At 44.3% G+C, this 22,427-nt stretch overlaps 1 protein-coding gene across 8 annotated transcripts in view; it reads left to right on the top strand.

Annotated features, from left to right (window-relative positions):
• Positions 1 to 22,427, top strand: part of DZANK1 (double zinc ribbon and ankyrin repeat domains 1) — a 49,690-nt gene that overhangs the window by 12,845 nt on the left and 14,418 nt on the right. For 6 of the 8 annotated variants that reach the window (XM_043479300.1, XM_043479302.1, XM_043479305.1 and 3 more), the window contains exons 5-15: positions 652 to 748; positions 1,855 to 1,973; positions 2,938 to 3,023; positions 6,149 to 6,266; positions 8,915 to 9,028; positions 10,874 to 10,969; positions 13,165 to 13,329; positions 15,140 to 15,347; positions 17,647 to 17,750; positions 19,796 to 19,870; positions 21,502 to 21,598. In XM_043479300.1, the coding sequence (XP_043335235.1) occupies positions 652 to 748; positions 1,855 to 1,973; positions 2,938 to 3,023; positions 6,149 to 6,266; positions 8,915 to 9,028; positions 10,874 to 10,969; positions 13,165 to 13,329; positions 15,140 to 15,347; positions 17,647 to 17,750; positions 19,796 to 19,870; positions 21,502 to 21,598 (1,279 nt within the window). The remainder of the gene's footprint in view (positions 1 to 651; positions 749 to 1,854; positions 1,974 to 2,937; positions 3,024 to 6,148; positions 6,267 to 8,914; positions 9,029 to 10,873; positions 10,970 to 13,164; positions 13,330 to 15,139; positions 15,348 to 17,646; positions 17,751 to 19,795; positions 19,871 to 21,501; positions 21,599 to 22,427) is intronic. The other 2 variants (XM_043479308.1, XM_043479306.1) reach the window with 1 other exon arrangement.

Raw genomic sequence — 22,427 nt, 5'->3', positions numbered from 1 at the left:
AGACTCTCATTGGGGTGATGAGAAGTTTTTGGGGGAGTCCTTCAGTCTAACAATTAACCAGAGGGCAGCAAAGAGGCTGTGGGACCAGAGCGGTGGGTGCAGGCATGATGTGGGGCCCACTTGTGACCAGGGGTCTACACTGGCCGGGGGGCAGCCAGCAGGGGTTGAGTCAGCATGTACCAACAGGTGCTCAGGCTTCAGCCAAGCATGAGGGACTGACTCTGAGGAGAAGAAAGCCAGAGAGAAGCATGTCTGTGTTTCAGGGCCGTGTGTGGGAGGATAGTGGACAGAAGTTCTGTCTGGGTCTGACCCCACCCTGTCTTTGCCCCCAGAGTCTGGTGGTCCCTCTGTTGTCACTCTGTCTCCCAAGAGTGTGACATCCTACCTGTGTGTGCTGTCACCTGCCTCCAGTCTTGGCCGCTTGACGTGGAAGGGGCGTCCCAAGCAGGCGTGCTGCCAAGCAAGCAGCCCAGAGTCAAAGCTGTGTGTGTGTCCAGAGACAGTGAGACAAGGGTCCCTTGGTGAAAACGACTCTGAACCCTTTCTAGTAAAGAAGTGCAGGCTGTGTCACCATCTCTACCATGGAACTTTTAATTTTCATATCTAAACAGGCAGAGTCAGGTGATTGATACATAGTCTCTTCCCTCGTAGGAACTGAAAAATGGATTTGTTGAATCAAAAGGAAGGAAGAAATATAAGAATCCTGAAAGTAAACTGGGTTGGAATGTTAACCTCGGAAAGTTTCCAGGTATGAAGTGACAGGACGAAGATATGAGTTAATATTCTAAACCACCAAACAGGTTCAGGGCTTGTGTTCTTGTCTTTCGAGGGGTTGACTAAGAAACACCGGGACAGTACAGTAAGATCTCATTTGACTTTTAACACTGTCCTGGCTACAGGAGGGAGAGTCAAGCTGTCCGGCAGAGTCAGATTTATCAATTCATTGCAACACGGGAGACCGCAAGGTAGAGGAACCATGGCAATCTCATCAACTAAAGTACAGACCACAGCTGCTGGGGGAAGGTGGGGTTTGGATGAAACTTAAATGAAAGAAGAGTTCTGATAGGCAGGAGAAGCAGAGATCAGTGGGAAATGGTCGCCGTGAGATACAGGCCCGAGAAGGGGATGAGGGTTCTGTTTCCTTGGAAACAACAAAGATATTATGTGGAAGGTGGTGCCCAGAGACCTTTCTCTGAAGCTCTGCACCAGGGTTGGACATTGAGGCTGCTTCTCTGTGGTTGGATGGCATCACCAACTCAATAGACACGAGTCTGAGCAAACTTTGGGAGACAGTGAAGGACAGGGCAGCCTGGCGTGCTGCCATCCGTGGGATCACAAAGAGTCAGGCATGGCTGACTGAGCGACTGAACAACTCTATGTCACAGTGACCTGGGTCTTCCAGGCAAGAGTTGGATGTTTCATTCTTACCGATATGATTTCAAATAGCAAAGTTTTCTGATAATCTGATTTTAGAGAGCAGGGTTTCTTGGTCAGTAAGAAGCAGTGGTCACTCAAAGTGGGATCTGTTAGGATGTGTGACAGCTGCAGTGTGTCCTTGGGACACATAATATTTCCTGCTGACCTTGCAACTGGATTTATCCATTCTCCCAGCCTGGTGCAGAATGCTGGGGATTGTGGCAGGGCAGATTTTCATGTTCTCAGTCTGGGCCCACTTTTTTCCTTATTGCTATGAATTCAACTGAGTGGGAGCTTCTCTGAATAGTTACTACATTAGAGACAGAATGTGACAACAGTGGCCCCTTATTAAAAGGTTTCTAACTGTGAAGACACATTTGCATGAATGCACATATGATTTCAGATATTCACAGAATGATAATTTTTATGTAATTGTAGACATGGGTGAAAGAAGTGACCCTAAAACATTGAAAGACCTTCGCTTCTCAGAGAGTCCGCGGGAAGCCCCTACTTTCCGTGATGAACTGGGCTCTAGACCAGCCCCCCAGCAGCCCCAGGTAACTGCTAAAGAAACTCTTTGGGTGCTAAAGATCTACTGTGTTTTTAATGCTTCCTGTAACATACTTTAAGAAAACGTCCCTGCCTTTTCACCCCGGGTCAGGCACTGTCCCAGAGCCGAGATTCCTAGTTGAACAAAAAAGGCCCCTGTACTCATCGTGCTCACATTTTATTGGGGATGGGGGCAGACAGATATAAACATGTGAATAATGGGAAAAATAATTAAGAATAGTGATTTGTCATGAAAAAGATAGACCTGGGTAATGGGATAGAGCCATGGTTTTCCAAGTGTGGTCCCCAGACTAGTAGCATCAGCATCACCTGGGAGCTCGTCAGAAATGCAGATCCCCCCCCACCACCACCCCAGCCCAGACCTGCAGCCTCAGGGCCTCTGGGGTGAACCCCATCATCTGTTCTAATTGGCCTTTCTTCTGATAAACACCCAAACTTGAGAACCCCTGGGATAGAGAATGACCAGGTAGGAAGAACAGTGTCCTAATTCAGGGGGATAAGAGAAGGCCCCCTTGAAAAGGTGACATTTTAATTGAACCTTCAAGATGAACAGAAACCAGCCCTGCAAAGATCTTGGTTGAGTAACTTCAATTTCAGCAAAGTGAGGATCACCAGAAGGCTGGTGTGGCTGGAGCATGGTGGGAAAAATGATGGCTGCTGGATATCGTGGGACAAAGCACTGAGATGAGCTCTATGTAATTTACCGTATCAGAGCTTTTACCATGATTTTATATATGTTCTTCATTTTAGTTCCCTGGGTTTGCACATATAACTGGCCAGAATTTTGCCATGATTTTATATATGTTCTTCATTTCAATTCCCTGGGTTTGCACATATAACTGGCCAGAATTTCGCCATGATTTTATATATGTTCTTCATTTCAATTCCCTGGGTTTGCACATATAACTGGCCAGAATTTCGCCATGATTTTATATATGTTCTTCATTTCAGTTCCCTGGGTTTGCACACATAACTGGCCAAAAGAGCTTGACAAGCACAGAGATCATGAGGATTCACAGGGAGACGGACTTTCTCAAGTATGTATTACTTTCTCTCTACTGTCTAAGTACTGCTAAGACACAACATGGTCAAAAATAATTTGAGGATGGGGCATAGCAATGGTATTTGCCCCAACTGTTTTTTTTTTCAATTTTTACAAAATTTAAAGGCACAAATGACATACAGTAAATGGCACTTAAAGAGTACAATTGATATATACATATAATCTCAAGACTATCACCCCGATCAAGAAAATGAACAAATCTACCACCTCCAAGAGTTTCCTACTTTGCACCCTTTTAAAATCCTCCCCTGTGACCTGCCCCATTCCCAGGCACCTGTTGGTCTGCTTGTTGTCACTGTGGCTTAGCTTGCATTTGATCCTGTATATATATATGGAACAATTCAGTATTTGCTCCTTGGCCAGGCTTCTTTCACTCCACTTGATGACTTGGAGGCTCACCCATGTTGTATGCATGCATTGGACGTTTCTTTTTAACATTGAGTAGTGTATGGATACATCACAGTTTGTTTATCCTGTTTCCTATTGGATGTACATCCAGATTGTTTTTAGGTTTTGGCTGTCACAGATAAAGCTGCTATGAACATTTGTATACATGTCATCCTGTGCATATATACTTTAATTCCCCTTAGCTAACTAACTAGGAATGGGGTGGCTGGCTCATATGGTAGGCATATGTTTAACTTTTTAAGAAAACTGTCCATATGTTTTCCTAAGAGGCTGTACCATTTTACACTCCCACCAGTGGTATATGATGGATGGGAGTTCCAGTTTCCCTACATCTTCACCAACACTGTTATTTTTATTTTTGGCCAGTCTGGTGAGGTGGTGGTAGTGGTCTTAATCTGCATTTCCCTTGGGGTTGGTAGAGTGGGTGACCTGGATAAAGGTGGTCAAAAGATACAAACTTTCACTCGTAAAATGAATAAGTCCTGGGGATGTAAGCGGTGAAGATAGTTAATGACGTTATACTGCATACTGAAAGTTGCTAAGAGAGTAAATGTAAGAAGTTCTCAGCATGAGGAAAAAAATTCTGTAACTGTGTGGTGACTGACGCTAACTCTGTGGTGATCATTTTGCAGTGTCCACAGTTATTGATGGTTATGTTGTACACTTGAAACTAATACAATGCTGCAGTGTCTTCTCTGTCTTTATTGTTTTTGTCTGTGGGTTTATCAATTACTGAGGAAATTATACTGAAATCTATAATTATGAGTTTGTCTACTTGTCCTTGTATTGCTATCAGTTCTTTGCTTCATGTACTTTGAAGCTCTGTTGTTCAATATATAAACCTTTTGGATTCCTATGTTCTATTGCTGAATTGACCCCTTTATCCTTACAAAATAAGCTTTTTTAAAAAAATTAATTTTTATTGGAGTATGGTTGATTTACAGCATGTGTTACTTTCAGGTGTACAACAAGGGGAATCAGCTATACACATACATGTATCCACGCTTTTTAAGATTCTGTTCCCATCTAGGTCATTACAGAGTATTGAGTAGAGTTCCCTGTGCTGTCCAATAGGTTCTTATTAGTTATCTATTTTAAATATAGTAGTGCATATGTATCAATCTCAATGTCCCAGTTTATCCCTCCTCCTGTGAAATAACCTTTTATTAACCCTGGTAATAGTCTTTGCTTAGAAATCGTATTTGTCTGGTATTAATATCGGCGTTACTGCTTTCTTTTGATTAGTATTTGCATGGTGCATCTTTTTTTCATCCTTTTCTTTTTAACCTATTTGTGTTTCTCTAGTTAAAGAAGGTTTCTATTAAACAGCATGTAGTTAGGTCTTGCTTTTAGAAAACAGAACAATCTCTGCATGTGGTGCTGAGCGTATTTATATTTATTCTGATTATTGATATGTTTGAATTTCAGTCAGCTGTCATGCTATTTGTTTTCTGTTTGTCTTACCTATTCTTTGTTGCCCCCCCTTTTTTGGCTTGCTTTTGGATTAATTGGGTATGTTTTATGATTTCATTTTATTTTGTATCCTTTGTTGGCTTATTAGCTATAAGTTTTCTTTTAGTGGTTGCCTTAGGGTTTATACTACATATTTTAAACTTATCACAGTCTGTCTTCAAGTGATGTTAGACCACTTCATATATAGTCTAAGAACTTCCAGTAACTGGATAACAACAGCCTTTGTGCTATCATGGTCATTTATTTTACTCCTACAAATATTATGAACCTCATAATACATTATTACTTTTATTTGATATCAATTTTTTATAGTCCTTATACTTCTAGTGTGGTAAAAATACAGTAAAATTTACCATTTTAACAATTTCTTAGTGTACAATTCAGTGGCATTAAGTACATTCACCGTGTTGGGCCACCATCAGTACCATCCCATTTCTAGAACTTATTCATCATCCCAAACGGAACCCGGTTTGCCCAACACCATTGCTGAAAAGACCATCCTTTCCCTAAGTGAACACGACTACAAAGCCTGGTGACTGTTGAGAGGCCCAGCTAGAGACTGGTGCAGGCAACCGAACAACCCAGTGCCCAGTATGCAGATATCATAGATGCTGCGCGGTTCAGCTAGGTCACAGGATCGGGGCCCCGACCTGCCTGGAAATGCTTGGCAGCAACAGGGTGACTGACAAGGGAGCCAGTTCCAGGAATCCTTTCACAACCAGGTAGGTGGATGAGGGCTGAAGGACGACGCAGCCGCCTCGAAGTGGGCAGACGGTGTTGGGGCAGAACCTCAGACTCCATGCAGGTGATTGAAGATGTAGGCAGGGCTTACTGACAGGAACTCTCCAGAGCCAGGCAAGAGTCAGAAAAGTGCACTGTGGACATTACTGGAATTCGCAGGGCTCACCCTCACACACATCAAAGCCCAGGTGCCAGAAGGAGCCAGGGCCCCACTCAGAACTGGGGTCGAGGCTGCTGATAAAACTGCTGCTGTGCCTGGAAGCAAGAGGCGCCTGGCCTGTAGGTGAAGGGCACCATGGTCCCAGCCATGTGGGACTTTGTGATAAAAATGCTTAGAGAAGCACCTCCCGTCTTAAACTTGTCCCACTGCCTTTGAGAGCCTTCTGCTTCCTGCTTTATTTTTTAAGAATGTTCAAATGCTTGTCGATGTCATGCGCTGCTCAGCACAGGGCCGCTCAGGGACCTCTTGTGTTGTAGGTGCGCCCGCTGCCTGGTGGCCCGCCCGTCGGACCCCTTTGCTCGCTACTGTCTGGAATGTGGCTCCTCTGTGCCCCCCATCTTCGGCTGCCGTCTGCCGCCCCCAGAAGGAGCTCAGGTGAGTAGCAGAATCCTTGAAGCTTCTTCCATTGGTCCATCTGGTCTGTATTTGCAGCGGGAGCGTAGTACCTGGCACACGGGAACCACAAATAGTTGTTGAAAAAATTACTGGCAAATGAATCTTGTTCTATCCAGACTCCTATTTAGGAATCAGAAACACGTTTGCAGTGCCATTCCTTTTGTGTGGCCTCGAAGAAGCATAGGCTCAGAAAAAGACTAACATCTTTTGATTTCAGTGGTTCACATATGGATAAATACATGTTTCCTACTCATATGATATTTCTGTCCACAACCTGGGAACAATCTGGAAATATATTCTACAAATAAATGACCACAAGTACTAATTACAGGTCTGTATATCTGTAAAATACACCATTCTGTCCAAAGAAGCTGTTTGTATTGGCTATAGATCGATCAGTATGTCTACATTTAAAAGTTTTAGCTGACCATAGATAATAACTGATACTATCCTACCACTACGTGTGTAGTTAGAGAATTCCCTGGAAGTCCAGTGGTTGGAACAGGGTACTTTTACCTCCAGGCCCAGATTTGATGCCTGGTTGGGAAACTAAGATCCTGCAAGCTGCACAGCTCAGCCAAAAAAAAAAAAAGGTTTGTAGTTAGTTAGAAAACATACTTGACTTACTAAAAATCAAAACCTTTACCTAATTGTGTTCATCTCTTATGCACTTGCTACTTTGGGGTTCTTTTGGATTCAGGTTTACAAAATGATGCAGAAGGATCTGGGAAGTTTACTGAAAAATGACCATTTTAAAAAAATTGTCAAAAAAAAATAGTCACAGGGTGGGAGGTGGGAAGGAGGTTCAAGACGGAGGGGGCATAAGTGTACCTATGACCAATTCATGTTGATGTATGGCAGAAACCAATACCATATTGTAAAGCCATTATCCTACAGTTAAAAATGAATTTAAGCATTTGGTAGAATTCACCAAAAATAAATTTAGAAGATAGTCACTAGAAAAAGTCGTTATTCAATGAATTCAAAGTCCAGAGTTTTAGAATTGAGTTATGCCTTCAAGCAAGAGGCTAGGTACCAAAGGGAGATGCTGTGGAAGTTAATTTACTCTACTCCCATGATATATTTTGAACTCCTTGAAGAAGGTGGTATAGCAAATAAAACAGGAACAGGTCTCATTGGTTTGAATTTTCCCTGCTTATATATTTGTTGGTGCAATGTCAAAGTTGTTTTTTTACTGGTCTGAAAACAAATTTTTCAGAACTTTCTTTGTTGTTACAGGGAGAAAAGGTTATCAGGGATTATAAATATTCAAAATGATGAGCTTCAGAACATCTATACTGCCTGTAAATGATATTTATTAACATGCCCTAATGTATAAACAGCTTTGTAATCTGAACAATTGAGTTCTTACCGTGTCCTGCTCTCAGCTGGGCTTCAGGGACTGAAAGGGGTGGATCCTGATCCTAGAGTCCCTGACCTAAGACACTCTGGGTCTCGTTAGAGACGTGCAGAGGGGTTCGTCTCAGCTCCAGAGCCACTCTGCATCGTCCTGCTGAAAGCACACACAGAATTGAGTTGCATTTGTTGGTGAGTTACAGCATCAGCTGAATTCACCTTATCACCACATTTCTTTGTCAAAGTTGGGGATTGCAGTGGGACAGAAAGGATCCTGAGACTTGGAATGGTGGTGCTGGCTTGGACCCAGATTGAAATGCATGACCTTGATTCCCTGAATTCCTCTGAGCTTCATGCTGGTGGACAGGCTGGCCCTCCTGTGTGAGGAGGCTGGCCTTCCTTTCCTTGAAGTATATAATACCTTACCTGGGGCAGCGGCCTTGAAGGGGGACTCTTCTCAGGATTTACCACCACCTTTTAAATTCCCATGTTTCCTGTGTTGAATTTTTTTTTTTCTTTTTTGCTATTTTAAAAAGTTGAGTTTTTTTAAGTTATTTTCTAATAGAGCTCTAGGGAATACAGCAGACTCTTTAACTTCTCACAGTCTATTTCAGAATAGTTTAACTTAAATCTAGCAATACACAGAAATTTCCCTCCTTCTAGAACTCCCTGTTAAGTCCCTGATTACTTGCTGGTTCATCAGTCACTCAAAACAGGACCACGATCTCAGGTTGGTACAGCCACAGTCCTCCCTGTTGGCTGGCCACTGAGCACGTCATCTTGACCGAGCTCCAGATCCTGTGAGCCCTGGCCGCCAGCAGCCACAAAGCTGCTGGTGTTCACAGCCCACCCTGCTCTGATGGAGCCGGAGGAGGACAGGGAGCAGCCCAAGCCTGACCCAGCAGACGTGTGGGGTCCTCACCCAAGGTTCATTGCTTTTCGGTTCTTCCTCTATCTTTGGTTGGCTTTCAGAATCTGAAATGGTTACTTTTTTTTTTTTAACAGTTTTATCCAACTTTATAATTGCCTTTTAATGTATTATAGAAAAGATTTGTCAATTTCCTTATTCCACTGTAAGCTATTTTTTTCTTTATTTTTCTTTTCTTTACACCTCTCTTTCTACAATAGATGTCTTTTTACCTTAATAAGAAATAAGAGTAAAAGTGACAATTATTTAAAAGAAATTTTTTACAAAAGTAAATTAAACCTAAGATCAATTTGTGCTTCACATTTTGCATCTGAAGACCAACCCGGCCTCCTTCTTCTTGCAGATGGGCCTGTGCACAGAGTGTGATAACGTGGTGCCCCTGAACACGCCCATCTGTGTGGTCTGTGAGGCTCCCCTGGCACCGCAGCTGCAGCCACAGGCCAGCTTCCGCCTGAAGGTAATGACACGTGCATCTGTGACAGTGTGAGTGAAATCCATAGAAATCAGTGCTTGAGCAGTTAAACGTCTCTCTTCAGCTGATGGCGTTGGCTAACAGTTGATGAGCTAATACCCTTGAACAAAACCCCCCTCTCATTTTTGGAAAGGCATCCACCCAAGAGTTGAACTTGCCAACAGGATCTAAACATCAGGAAAGATCCATAGACATGTGTTCCCACAGACATGGGTTTGGAAGACAAATTGCACTGCAGCTCACACAGTTTTTTACTCTGTATATTTTTAAACTGAACATTGTCATTCATGTTGACGTGTCATCTTGTCCTTAAAGTCACTTGGTGTTTGTGCTTGTTTGTTTGATTATGGGTCTCTATCACCTAGAAAAGGAGGATTACAATCTGTCACAAGGGTGAAAAAGTGAAGTATCATCTCGAACTTCAAAAAAACCTTGTTAGACAAATGGCATCATGCCAGGAACATTTTGGGGGTAGAATCACTGAACCTACAACCATATCTTTTCTCCATTTTTGAATTTACAGTCCCACTGACCTCCTTTTTACTTGACCTCAAGTAAAGTTCACTAGAGGATAAAATAGGTTTAATATAGATAACTTTGGGGATAAAAGAACAAAAATTTTTAGCAATAAGGGAAGTGCGTGAACTTAATGTACAGTGAGAATTGTAACACCTCAGGGACTTCCCGGTGGTCCAGCTGTTAAGACTCTGAGCTTCCACTGCAGGGGGCACAGGTTCAATCCCTGGTCGGGGAACTAAGACACCACTTGCCATGGGGCATGGCAGCAGTACCTAGGCTATGTTAACCATCTTTTCTGTTTTCTTGTTTGTGTGTGTGTGTGTGTGTGTGTGTGTTACAACTTATCTCCAGCTTCCTGACTCGGAAGTTTGAACTTACCACTCATTTTCTAAGGCGATCTTTTCACTTCTCCAATTCTAAGTGAGAAACTACAGAGCAAATCCAAATTCATGTAGAACTAGATTACTTGTAAACATACAATCTTTTGCTTGTCTTGGGTCTTCCTGTGTATTGTTGAAGCCAGAGATGGACAGCCTACCCAGTAGTACAGTTTCAACACTGAAAAAAACAAAACAACTCACACGGAAGCAACGTGAAAAAGTCAGTTTGCCTTCCTAAGGCCAGATACTCTTTTTCAGGTTTTTTTGTTTTTCATTTCGGGGTTTGTTTCTTTTAAAATTATGTTCATTTGTCAGGCACTATTTCTGTTGTAACAATTTCTAAATCAATCCAGTTTCAGGGTCTGGTGTAGGGTCTCTAGCTGGCTGATGGACTGGAAAGACTGCTTGATGATTTTTTTGCACAGCTGTTTTCTCATAGCAACACTTTTTTCTTTTTGTGTGTGTGTTGGGGGGGAAGTACTTTGATTTATTGGACTTAAAGTACTGAATAAGAGAAAGGGATTTTAAAAAAAAAGCATGATTAAGTAGATATGAAACTTCTCAATCCTGGCTTTCAAAGTGTCATGCCTCAAAATATAACCTAAAACTTGAATCAACCTACAGATGCCACCTTAAATTAACACAGCATATGGCTTCCTTTTTTGCATGGGGTGTGTGTGTGTGTGTATGTATTCAAACTTGTGTTCCATGTAAGTTAATTCAAAAGATAAGCTTTAGATGTTGAAATCACCAGGATATCTGACTGCTTCACATTGGTAGGTGCCTCTCATATTATTCCACGTTATTAACACCCTTTTTGTCCTGGCATTACTGCGTTACTCAGATGAATGGGAGGAAGAGTGAACGTGTTTCTCTGAAGAGATTAGAGAAGCACCGTGGAAACACACAGGTCTCTTTCCCTGTTTTCAAGGAGAGAGTGATCTGCCGCGACTGTGGCACCGGGAATCCGGCTCAGCTGCGATACTGCGTCTCCTGCGAGGGGACCCTGCCGTCCTCGCCGCAAGAGGTGGGTTGACCGCACGCACCCGTCCTGTATCTGGGTGGTCGATAAACGTTCATTGTTGATGATGAGAAATACGGTCTGCAGAGATGGGGGAGGAAGTTTGCTGGGGAGGAGAGGGGAGAGACCGCAACAAGTGACTCATGGTACACTGAAAGCAGCATTTCTGTGTGTGGAGAGAACACTGCACGCTCACCAACACACAACTGTCTTCAGAGTCTTCAGGAGGATTCCATCAAGTCGGCAGTTTCTTAGAATTTCATTTAGTGACTTTGTGTGGAAGCTGGCGCAGCCAGTGGGGCCCCAATGGCCAGGAGTCGTTCATGTGTCACTCACAGGCAGGCATGTCTGTTTTGGTTTTTGTTTAAAATTAATTTCTTTAAGAAAAATTTTAAGCTTTATTTCAGTAAAACACTTCAGATTCCCTTAGATTGTAGCCTATAAGTAAGCAAAATGTATATGTACTGGTTTTGTACTACGTTGCCAAGTTCCAAATTTCTTGTCCTAGGAAAGCAAGCTGAAAAGCAAAAGTGCTGGCAATGACTGTGTTATTTTAAGCAAAAATAAGTGCATTTTCAGCACTTCAATGAAGTGAGGCTTTAATCCAAAAAAGGTTCAGTTCCACTGTATGCCTGCTCTTTTTTGAAGTTTAGCAAGTGGTGGGCACCGTTGCTTGGGTTTCCCACCAGCCTATCTTGAGTGAAATGAAGGAATTGAAGTGCAATTCAAGTCCAGTGATTAGGTTCTATGTAGATGATCTGTTTCATGTGTATGAAATGATGACTTCCAGGTGACCCTCCCTGGCCTAATAATTCCACAAAGAAGTCAGCATTTTCCAGCCAATTTAGAAGAAAATTCCTTGCTTCCTTGGGGCCACTGCAAAAATACAGCTCTCTGACTGTTTCGGGGGGTTGTTCTCATCTTATTGATTTTCCGCAAAGGAATGTGTGTGTGCTCTTTGTTCTAACTTATTCATTGGTGAGGCTATCATAGTTTTACTTGAGCAGAAATACCTTACTTCCAGGGTTTGCAGCGGTTCAGGGCTCCCTTCCCTTCTGGATTCGGGAGGACACTGCGTAGACCTGCCCATGTGGGTCCATGTCCGCCTGTCCACAAGTGAGCAGAGGAGGCTTGCCTGGTGGTTGATGTGGGGCCATTGTGGGTGCTTTAAAACAGCTTCTCTGTGCCTCAGCCACCCCAGGCCAGGTGCCTCCTCCTCCACACCCAGGCAGAAATCACTTCTTGGGACGTGGGTCAAAGCACCTGCTTAGCTGGGCTTCCTTGGTGGCTCAGTGGTAAAGAATCTGCCTGTCAAGCAGGAGATGTGGGTTTGACCCCTGGGTCAGGAAGATCCCCTGGAGAAGGAAATGACGACCCACTCCAGTATTCTTGCCTGGGAAGTCCCATAGACAGAGGAGCCTGGGAGGCTACAGTCTATAGGGTCACAAAAGAGTCAGCACGACTTAGCAATTCAACACCTACAACCTGCTTACTTAAGAATCTGGAGACAGAGACCATTAGTTCTCTCAAACTGAGAAGGTGTCTCATTGCCATTTTCATTTGCATTTCTTTGAGGTTAAACCTTTTCACTCATGTATTGACTCTTGGTGTTTCTTTTCCTATGAATTATCTGCTTACCTTTTTAATAAAACATCCAGAATTATTTCTGGGAGTGTCTCATGTAAATAGTGTAGGAGGTTTCGTGTGAAGGGCTAGTCTCTCCTCATCCTAGTCCCTTGGCTCCTATCCGAGAAGTCATCACTGGCAGTCAGCTTCTGAGGTCTGCTTTCAGCCATCAGAGGCTTGACTAAGTAACTGTAGTTTAATATGAACACTGACCCGGTGCTTTGCACCTGGCAACGTATCCTGTTAGTAACCTTCTTATTTTCTCCATGACTTCATAACATTGCGCCGTCTCTGTATACTGTGATAGGTTCAGGCCATCCCCTGGTGCTAGACTTTTAAGCTGTTTCCCATTACTTCCTCTGAATCCACAGTCCTGCAGGGAATGGTCTTGAATACACTTCTTAATGTATTTGTTCATCTGCAGGATAAATTCTAGAAGGTAGAACTGCAGGGTCAAGAGACTATTGGCCTTTCTTCTTTTGATGGCTGCAGATTGTATGGGATGGGCATAAGCTGTATGGGAAGACTGTGTCTCTAATATTCATGAAAATTTGAAAGTATTTTCTGTCCTCTAGCCTAGCGTTCCGACTTGCTACTCAGTTTGCTTTAAATGTGGGGCCAGCAATCACCCATCTGCTCGCTTCTGTGGCTCCTGTGGCCTTTATGTGAGGTCCTTGGCACGACCCTACGTGGAGAGCAGCCTGGCTCTAGCTGCTGGAGAACTTGGCCTGTTTGCTGAGGTGAGGCCTCCACGCTAGTAAGACCTGGTCCCGGGACGGGGTTTTGACTCTGAATTTGTGTGCCCGACCCTGTGAGCCAGCCCAGGGGACGAGAGCCAAAACACTTAGACCTTTCTCCTGGACTTTAACTAGGTATACAAATAAGTTCAACCAGTTCATGTTTTCAACACATTGACTGCTTTGGGATTCAAAGATATGCATTTATAGATATTCATATCTATATGAATAGATGTGATATTCATAGATATCATATTCCTGGATATTCATATCAGGCAGATATTCATAGATATGCATTTATATACACTAAGTTGAGGCCTAACCACATATGCAAGGCAATAGATGTCACTGCGCGCGTGCTCAGTCATTTCATTCATGTCCAGCTCTTGGCGACTGTATGGACTGTAGCCCTCCAGGCTCCTCTGTCCATGTGATTCTCCAGGCAAGAATAATGAAGTGGGTTGCCATGCCCTTCTCCAGGGGATCTTCCTGACCCAGGATCGAACCCACATCTCTCATGTCTCCTGCATTAACAGGCGGGTTCTTTACCGCTAGCACCACTTGGGAAGCCCTAATAGATGTCATTAGGGAGATTTAAAATACATGGGATAAAATGTATTTTTTTCTCTTTAATTTCTTATGTAGCAAACAAAGAAATTTCCCCCTGCTCTTTTAAGTTTTAGAAAACTTACACTGGGGTACATAAAATTGCTTTTGCCACTTATAACAACTGGGCATATTTGAGAAAAATCTCCCAAGGCTGTTTTCAGAAGGACTTAATCTCTAACCAGCTTCATGTTAGCCATTTATGGATTTGTCTGAGCTACAGAAAGATTTTTCAGGTCTGTTCTCCTCTTTAGATTCTTCTTTTCATCAGAAGAATTTGTGAAGATTGATCATTTGTAGAGAGATTGCACATACACTCAGCAACTTTGCATCCATTTTTAGGGAGTTCATGCCTTTTTAAGCCTAAGTCCTGTTAATCGCTTCAGTCATGTCCAACTCTTTGCGACCCCATTGTAGTTCACCAGGCTTCTCTGTCCATGGACTTCGCCAAGCAAGAATACTGGAGTGGGTGGCCATGCCCTTTTCCAGGAGATCTTCCTGACCCAGGGATTGAACCTGAGTCTCTTATGTCTCCAGCATTGCAGGCAGATTCTTTTACTGTCTGAGCCACCATGCCTTCTTAACCCAGATTAAAACACAGATCCCACAACTGCTAATAACCCAGGTGGCATGTTTGTGCAAATGAGATACATTGTTTTTTCCTTAAGACACTTGACTGCCATCTGTTGGAAGTTGATTGTAATTTACTAATTTTGTTGGACATTTTCTTCCATCTACCAGAAAAATTGTCCTAATATCCAAACATATAGCATCCACCACATGAATATCACCCATTTAGATGCAGTGTTCTTGTGCAGTGTGCAACATATACGGCATTACATGGTCGTCCTCTCAGTCCCCCAGGCCCAGAGGACCGAGAGTGTCTCAGAGAAAATGCTGGTACCCCGTAGCTGCATGTTGATGGTCCACTGGATTGTAGAGTTGAGAGGATGGATTTCTTCCAGGCCTCAGGCAGTAGGACAGTCAGTGGCCAGGAGGTGGGGCTGGCTTCACAGATCAGGCTGGGCATTACTGGGAAAAACAAGCAGGGAAGATAAAGCAAGACCTGAAAACATTTTTTTTTTTAGTTCAAAGTAGTGTTTTGGAGTTACTTTTGCTTCTGATTGGGACTGTTTTCTGTGAGTAAAATGGAAAATGAAAATTTATGTTATAATTTCTTTTAATGTTTCCTGTCTTGCTCACGTAGCCTCGACCCGTCTGGCAGCCCCTAAACGTTCCTCTGCCCAGGCCTGACGCTGGGCCTAAGAGGGATGTGGGCACACAGACCACCGGCCTGTTCTACCCGTCGGGGACCCTCCTGGCGAAAAAGGAGCTGGAGGTGGCTTCCCAGAAGCAGAGGCAGGAGAAGACGAGTGACCACAAGCCTCTTCTCACAGCCGTCAGCCCCGGGAGAGGTGAGACAAACACTTCTCTGCAGGGCACTCACACTCTCAGTGAAAGAGAATTTCCTTTTCTTCCTTTCAGTTCATTTTTTATAAACAGGAAGTGCCTTTATTTTTCTGTTTCCAAGTAATTTTGCTCTGAATGAATGATAACACATCCTTAAACATTTAGCGTGTTTTGACTCCTAACCCCGTTATCTAGTTTGTAAATGAAATAGCATGTAAGACTTTGTATACTAATGTACAAATGTTGATAGTCTGCATCACTGTTGCTGTCTGCCATCAGCTCTTTTTTTTTTAGTGTGGTAAAGTTCACCTGACATAAATGTCACCGTCTTCTCCATTTTAGAGGGTGTAATTCGGTAGTATTTAGTACATGAGCAGTATTGTACAACCATCACCGCTCTTCCTCTCCTTTTCCAGAACATTTTCATCTCCTTAAAGGTAAATCTCGTGTGCAATAAGCACCACCCTCTACACCGCCCCTCCAAGGGTGTAATCACCACTCTTCTATTTCTATCCTTATGGATTTGCTTATTCTGGATGTGTAAGTGGAAGCACATGATGCTTTTTGTGACCAGCTTCTTTCACTTTGTTGTTCAGTCGCTCAGTCATGTCCGACTATTTGCAACCCCATGGACTGTAGCATGCCAGGCTTCCCTGTCCGTCACCATCTCCCCAAGCTTGCTCAAACTCATGTCCATTGAGTCCGTGATGCCATCCAACTGTCTCATCCTCTGTCGCCCCCTTCTCCTCCTGCCTTCAATCTTTCCCAGCATCAAGGTCTTTTCTAATGAGTTGGCTCTTCGCATCAGGTGGCCACAGTATTATAGCTTCAGCATCAGTCTTTCAATTAGTATAATGTTTCCAAGTTTGTCCATGTAGCATGTTTCAATATTCATCCTCTTTTTATAGCTGAGTGATATTCTGTTGTGTTTGTTCATCAGTAGTGGACCTTTGAGTTGTGTGGCTTTGGCGAGGTCTCTTTCCCTGACCACCGCCAACCTTTAAGTTCCACGTACTGCTGGCCGATTGCTTTATTACTTTCCACAGTGCTCTAAGGGTGTAAACTGCTCTACAGATTGATCCAGTTAAATGTGAGGTTTGTTTGGGTTTTTTTTTTAGTTTTTGAGGTCAGTTTTAAGGATAGTTTTTGAGGTCAGTGTTTGAGATATTTTTCAGACTTCAAGAGAGCTTGTCTTGCTTAACTGTTTATTTCTGTGGTTCTCTTTGGTAAGCTGGCCAGTCTGTGGTTTAACTCCTGTCTCTAGGCTCCTCTTACATGCTTTCTACCACATCGTTCACTATTATCCTTAGGCCTTAACATCCCCTCCTGCGGGAGCTGTGGCCAGCTGGAGGGCCCTGCCCCATCCAGAGCAGGCAGCTGCCCCTTGGGCCCAGGCAGCTGAGCCCACACAGAAGGGCAGGCCTAGTGCTGCCATGTGTCACCCACCTGTGGACGAGAGAACAGACACATGTGAAATCTCTCAAGTCTTAAGTGGTGGCAATGAATTAGAATTAATGCAAATCCTGTGCAGACTGGAAAGAGGCAAAAGGAAGCTTTTCAGAAACATTCTGCATATCGACGGGGCATATGTACTTGCCAAGACTCAGACTGTACCTTTAAAATAGGTGTATTTTTAGTAATAAGTTGTTTCTCAATATGCTTAATTTTAAAAGAGTAAAAGAAAAAGACTCCCTTGGGATTTCCCTGGTGGTCCAGTGGCTGAGACTCCACACCCTCGATGCAGGGGCCACAGGTTTGATTCCTGGTCGGTGAACTAAGGTTCCCCATGCCTCACGGCACAGCCAAAAAAATAAAATAAATAAAATAAAAAGACCCCAGATATGGCAATCAAAATGTTCCATTGGAATTCTGTAGTATTCTATGATTGTTCTTAGTTGCCTATTTTGTCTGACTCTTTGCAACCCCATGGACTGTAGCCCACCAGGCTTCTCTATCCATGGGATTCTCCAAGCAAGAATACTGGAGTGGGTAGCCATTCCCTTCTCCAGGGTATCTTCCTGACCCAGGGATCAAACCCAGTTCTCCTGCATTGCAGGCAAATTCTTTTACCACCTAAGCCACCAGGGAAGCCCATTCTATGATTCATCATGTGGAAAAAAAAAAAATTAACCAGGAACAAAAAAAACTGGAACTTACTCTAGTACATAGTCGAGGTTCAGTAAGTAAAAACCATCACAGAGTTTGGCCAAGAGAAGCCAGCTCTGAGAATACATGGCGTGCTGGTCCTTCTCTGCCTTCACCTGAGAGGAATCATCTGTGTGCTCGGTCTTCTCTCCTCCTCAGGATACTGGAGAAAGCAGGTGGACCACATCTCCGCTCACCTCCGGTCTTATGCTCAGAACAACCCCGAATTCCGAGCCTTGATTTCAGAACCCAGGATGGGAAAGGTGGGTGAACTCTGAGAGGAACTTCCACACCGACCGTCCCGCAGGATAGGGCTGAGGTTGCCCCCACTGACTGTCCTGAAACTTCACATGGCTTGCCCTTTTTCCTTCTCCTTTCCTGCTTTCCACGCCTCCTCATTGTCCTCCTCACAGCTCTGCCTCCTTCAGTCACTTGCTATCCGAGTCTTGTCCCAGGGTTCTGGGCACCTGACTCAAGACGGTACATTGTGAACATCTCGTGCTTCTAGATGCCCCAGGCTGTGGGATTCTGAGTCAGAACCATTATACCTAACTGGGTTAGGGTTAGGTAGGGTTGTGTGTGGGACTTCCCTCGTAGCTCAGATGGTAAAGAGTCTGCCCACAGTGCAGGAGAGCCAGGTTCGATCCCTGGGTCGGGAAGATCCCCTAGAGGAGGGAAAGGAGGGTTAGACTATAATGAAAGAATAGTGTAGTATAGCCACATTGGCACTAAACCCCACCCCTTTTCACTAAGGCCATAAGAGTTACCAGGTAATTTGCAGTCAGTACTTGCATCAGGCCCTCCATCTCTAGTCCTCTTAATAGACCTACAGTGGGTAGCCTCACCTTGTGGCAGTTTTGAAAACATGCCCTTCAGAGGATGGAGTCTGTGTCCCCTCACCTCGAATCTGGGTGGGCTTGTGATTGTCTGACTAACAGACTGTGGTGGAAGTGATGCCGGGGCCTCCCGAGGTGTGGTCATGCAAGCCTTCCCCGGCTTGGCATGCTCACCACCAGCACTCTCTCATGGAGCCCGGCCACCCCACTGTGAGAAGCCCAAGCCATGCCGAGTGGCCGCACACAGGGCCTCCGTCTGCAGCCCCAGCTGAAGCGAGTCCTCACGTGGTCCTGCCTCGCATGGAGCCAGGCAGATGACTGACGAGACCCTGGTCATCCGAGGCCCTGAGCATGGAGCCACCTCTTGCCACTTGAGTCCTTCCAGCCAAGGCCTCAGGCATGGAGCAAGACAAGCTGTTCATGCCATGTCCTTTGGAATCCATGAACATAATAAAATGGTCGTTTCAGAATGCCACTAAATTTGGGATTTTTTATGCTGCAATAGATAATCAGAACAAACTTTATTTGACATCCAGGAAAATTGGCTCAGGGAGCTTTGGTAACCTTCCCAGGACTACACTCTGGGTCTCAAGGGATCAGGATTTGAAGCAGATCTGTCAGATCTCAAGGGTACTGCTATTATAAAGACACATCTGTGAGAAGAATTTTTCCTCCGTCATGAGGTCTGAAGAACCTTTAAAAGTTAGCCCACCCACTCCTCTGCCACCAGATTACGCCAGCATTGAAACTGTGTCATTGTCAAATATTGCTAAATTTATTTTTATAATCCATTCTGGTGGTTTGTTAATTCTTTGGCCCAGTCTAGGGGTCTGCAGGCTATGACCTGTGGGGTGAATCTGGCCTGTTATCAGTTTTGTAAATCAAGTTTTATTGGATCACAGCTGCACTCATTCATTTACTTCTTGCCTGTAGCTGCTTTTGTACTACAATGACAAGGACCATATGGCCCACAAAACCTAAACTATTCAGTGTCTGATCCTTAAAGCATTTGCTGAGCCCCATTGATCTAAATTCCTTCTGGCACTTACAGAGACAGTGGCTCACCTGAATATCTGGTCCTTGATTGCCAAGGACCTGCCCCACCCCCACCCCAGGTTACCTTTTCCTAATTGATGACTTGCAGCCATGTGACTTAATTAAAGTATATCTCCTGCAGAGTATAAATTTGGGTCTTGCTTTCTTAACCCAATCTGGCAGTCTTGACTCTTTGATTGGAGTATTTAGTTCATTTATGATTAATGGAATTATAGATAAGTATGCATTTGTGTCTGCCACTTGCTCTTTGTGTTCTGTTTCATCTGGTTTTTTGTTTCTCTTTTCCTGCCTTCTTTTGCGTTAGTGAAATACTTGATTACATGTACAGTTTGGCATCTCAGAGTTTCTTGGCTGTGCCTCAGGGCCTTGAGTCCCACACTCCTGGTTGTGAATTCTCTCTCACTTTTTTTTACAAGCTCATCTCTGCTACTGTTCATGAGGATGGCTATGAAGTCAGCATCAGGCTGAATTATATTCAAGTCTCAAATAAGGTGAGTAAAACTGTCGAAAGTTATTCATTTGAGAACTGACTGACCTAGAAAAGGGTAGCTTATAATTTATTGAAATGCTTCTACATAATCCACAGAAATGAAGAGTTTCCAGTAACTGTAGGCTAGCAATTTCATAGAATTAGATAAGTAACTGAGTTAAACCTCAGAGAAGCCAGCTTTCAGGCACATAAAGATGTTATGAGAACAGGAATTATCACCCTATTGGTCCTTTAGTTCTCCAGTTACTTACACTCACTGAAGTCTAAGTGAAAGGCTAACACAAGTGTTTGCTGTATGTACTTTGACCTCTTTGCCTATACAAATAAGCCAAACTTTGTGGCCATATATCCCTTGACCTGCCCTCTTATGTGGTAACTGGAACATTGTCACAGAGCCTGTGTGTGACCAACACTAATTGATGGATTTGGCAGCTTTAGTTTCATTTGACAAGAAGTCACAGTATACAAAAAGAGCAATGAATGGATTGAGAAGATGAGTGAAGAAGGCAAGGAAAAGAAGGGGGAGCTTGCCCATGGCCGTGACCTGGCAGGATGGATGCCTAGGGCATGCCTAAGTTACAGGGAGGCTGGAAGCAGGATCCAATGGGAAAATGCACGTGAACGTGCTCTGAAACCAAGGAAAGCACTCAATGCTGTGATTTCTGTTGTGTGGCTGCAGCAGAACTTAGGAGGGGAGGTGCTTCAGGAGAATGAGACTGAGGGATGCAGGAGATAGGGTTGGGGGGGATGGTGGGAGGCTGAATGACAAGGGCTCTAGCTGATCCACCAGGAGCTCTGGCCTGTGAATCAAAGGTGGCCTTACCACCTTTGTCCCCAGTTGAGTTGGGGGGAGGGGCATAACCACTAGGGCAAGTCAGCATCCACCTACTGATGGCAGTTGGGGACAGGGGTCAGCTGTGAGTTGTTAGCAGCCAGCGTAGCAGCTGGGATGGTAACTAACCGGTTTAGGGGAACTGGGCAGCCACCAAGAGCACCTACAATGTGTTGTCCATCATGCAGAAGTGGGAGAAGTGTCCCCAGGTTCACAGTATATTTCTTCTTAGCCTGTGTGTTCTGTGCTCAGGAAGTAGTGGGTGGCCCCATGGTGGGGTGGGCAGGATGCCACGCTGTGCAATGGTCCAGGTGGATCGGAATTCCAGGTCTGGCCTTTGTCCCACCCATCCTCATTTTATAGACATCCATGTAACCTCATTTTACCTTCTTGTCATAATATTTCCACTTTACAGATGAGGAAACTGAGGCTCAAGGCTCCTAAGGTAGTAAGTGACAGCACCAGGATTCAAACTCTGCAGCCAAGACTTGGGAGGGCACAGTTACATACACGTTGTGTAGAGGGGCTGGGGCAGCCGCGGGAAGGTGGGCTGGCAGGAACCCGTTTGGAGGCTGTTGCCATGTTCCTGGTGAGAGAGGAGGGGCCAGACTGAGGCGTCGTTTAAGAGACAGAACGGACAAAGCATCACGGTGAGGTCAGGGAGCTGTCCAGAAGGACGGCCAGGCTTCAGGCTTGACCGTCCATCATTAACAGAGAGAGAGGGGCAGGTGAGCAGGGAGACCGTTCTTTCTGCCGGGACGTGGCGTCATTCACGATGCATGAATTTTTTCATTGGCCAGAACTTTTACCTGAACAAGGCGATGAATTTCAGCGACCACTTCCTGAGCAGCATCACTGAGGGTGGGAACGGGCTGTTCGGCAGCGGGTCCAGCTTGGGTGAGTTGTCCCCATTCCGGGAACTTTAAAACATTGACCCGTTATATATGGACATTGTTAAGAGAACAAATCCTATGAGTTCTCATTCACGAGGAACAATATTTTTTCCTGCCTCTTTAGTTTTGTTTCTGTGCTAGATGACACTGTTCACCAAGCTTCTTGTGATCGCTATTTTGTGGCCTAAGTCATCATGCTGCACACCTGAAAGTTAGGCAGTGCTGTATGTCAATTACATCTCAACCAAACTGGAAGAAAAATAATAATTAAGAAAAGAAAAACCAGGAGACTTCCCTGGTGGTCCCAGTGGTTGAGACTTCTTCTTCCAGTGCAGGGGGTACGGGTTCGATCCCTGGTCAAGAAGCTAAGAACCTATGTGCCTCAAAGCCAGAAAACCAAAGCATAGAACAGAGGCCACAGTGTTGTAACTTTAAAAATGGTGCCCATCAAAAAAAAATTTTTTTAATAAAAATAAAAAAGGACGGTGGACCAAAAACAACACAGTGACTCAGCAAGGACCGCAGAGAAGTGCTTACCGTTTGCTGGCCAGCCACACCTATGACTTTCACATGTTACTTCAGGCCCTGTTACCTCCTCTGGCCTCCCGGAAGTCAAGTGTGAGACCTTTGCAGATAGATTGGGGCAGGGGGTACTGTTTGAGGCTTGAAAATTGTAGCTTCTTTTTTTCCCCTCCTTCTCATCTGTCCTCTAGTTCTGGAATGAGAGGGCTGGCCCCAAGAGTCCTTTCTGCCAGGTTTCATCAAATAGAAATTTCTATAAAAGCCTTTTCCTCCTCCTGACTTCCAAGGGGGCACACGGGGAGGGAGAGTGG

This window comes from Cervus canadensis, chromosome 10 (assembly GCF_019320065.1).
Source record: "Cervus canadensis isolate Bull #8, Minnesota chromosome 10, ASM1932006v1, whole genome shotgun sequence".
In the NCBI taxonomy this organism is placed as follows: domain Eukaryota; kingdom Metazoa; phylum Chordata; class Mammalia; order Artiodactyla; family Cervidae; genus Cervus; species Cervus canadensis.
Note: the sequence above shows the minus strand (reverse complement) of the source record. Positions and strands in the feature narration are given on the sequence as shown.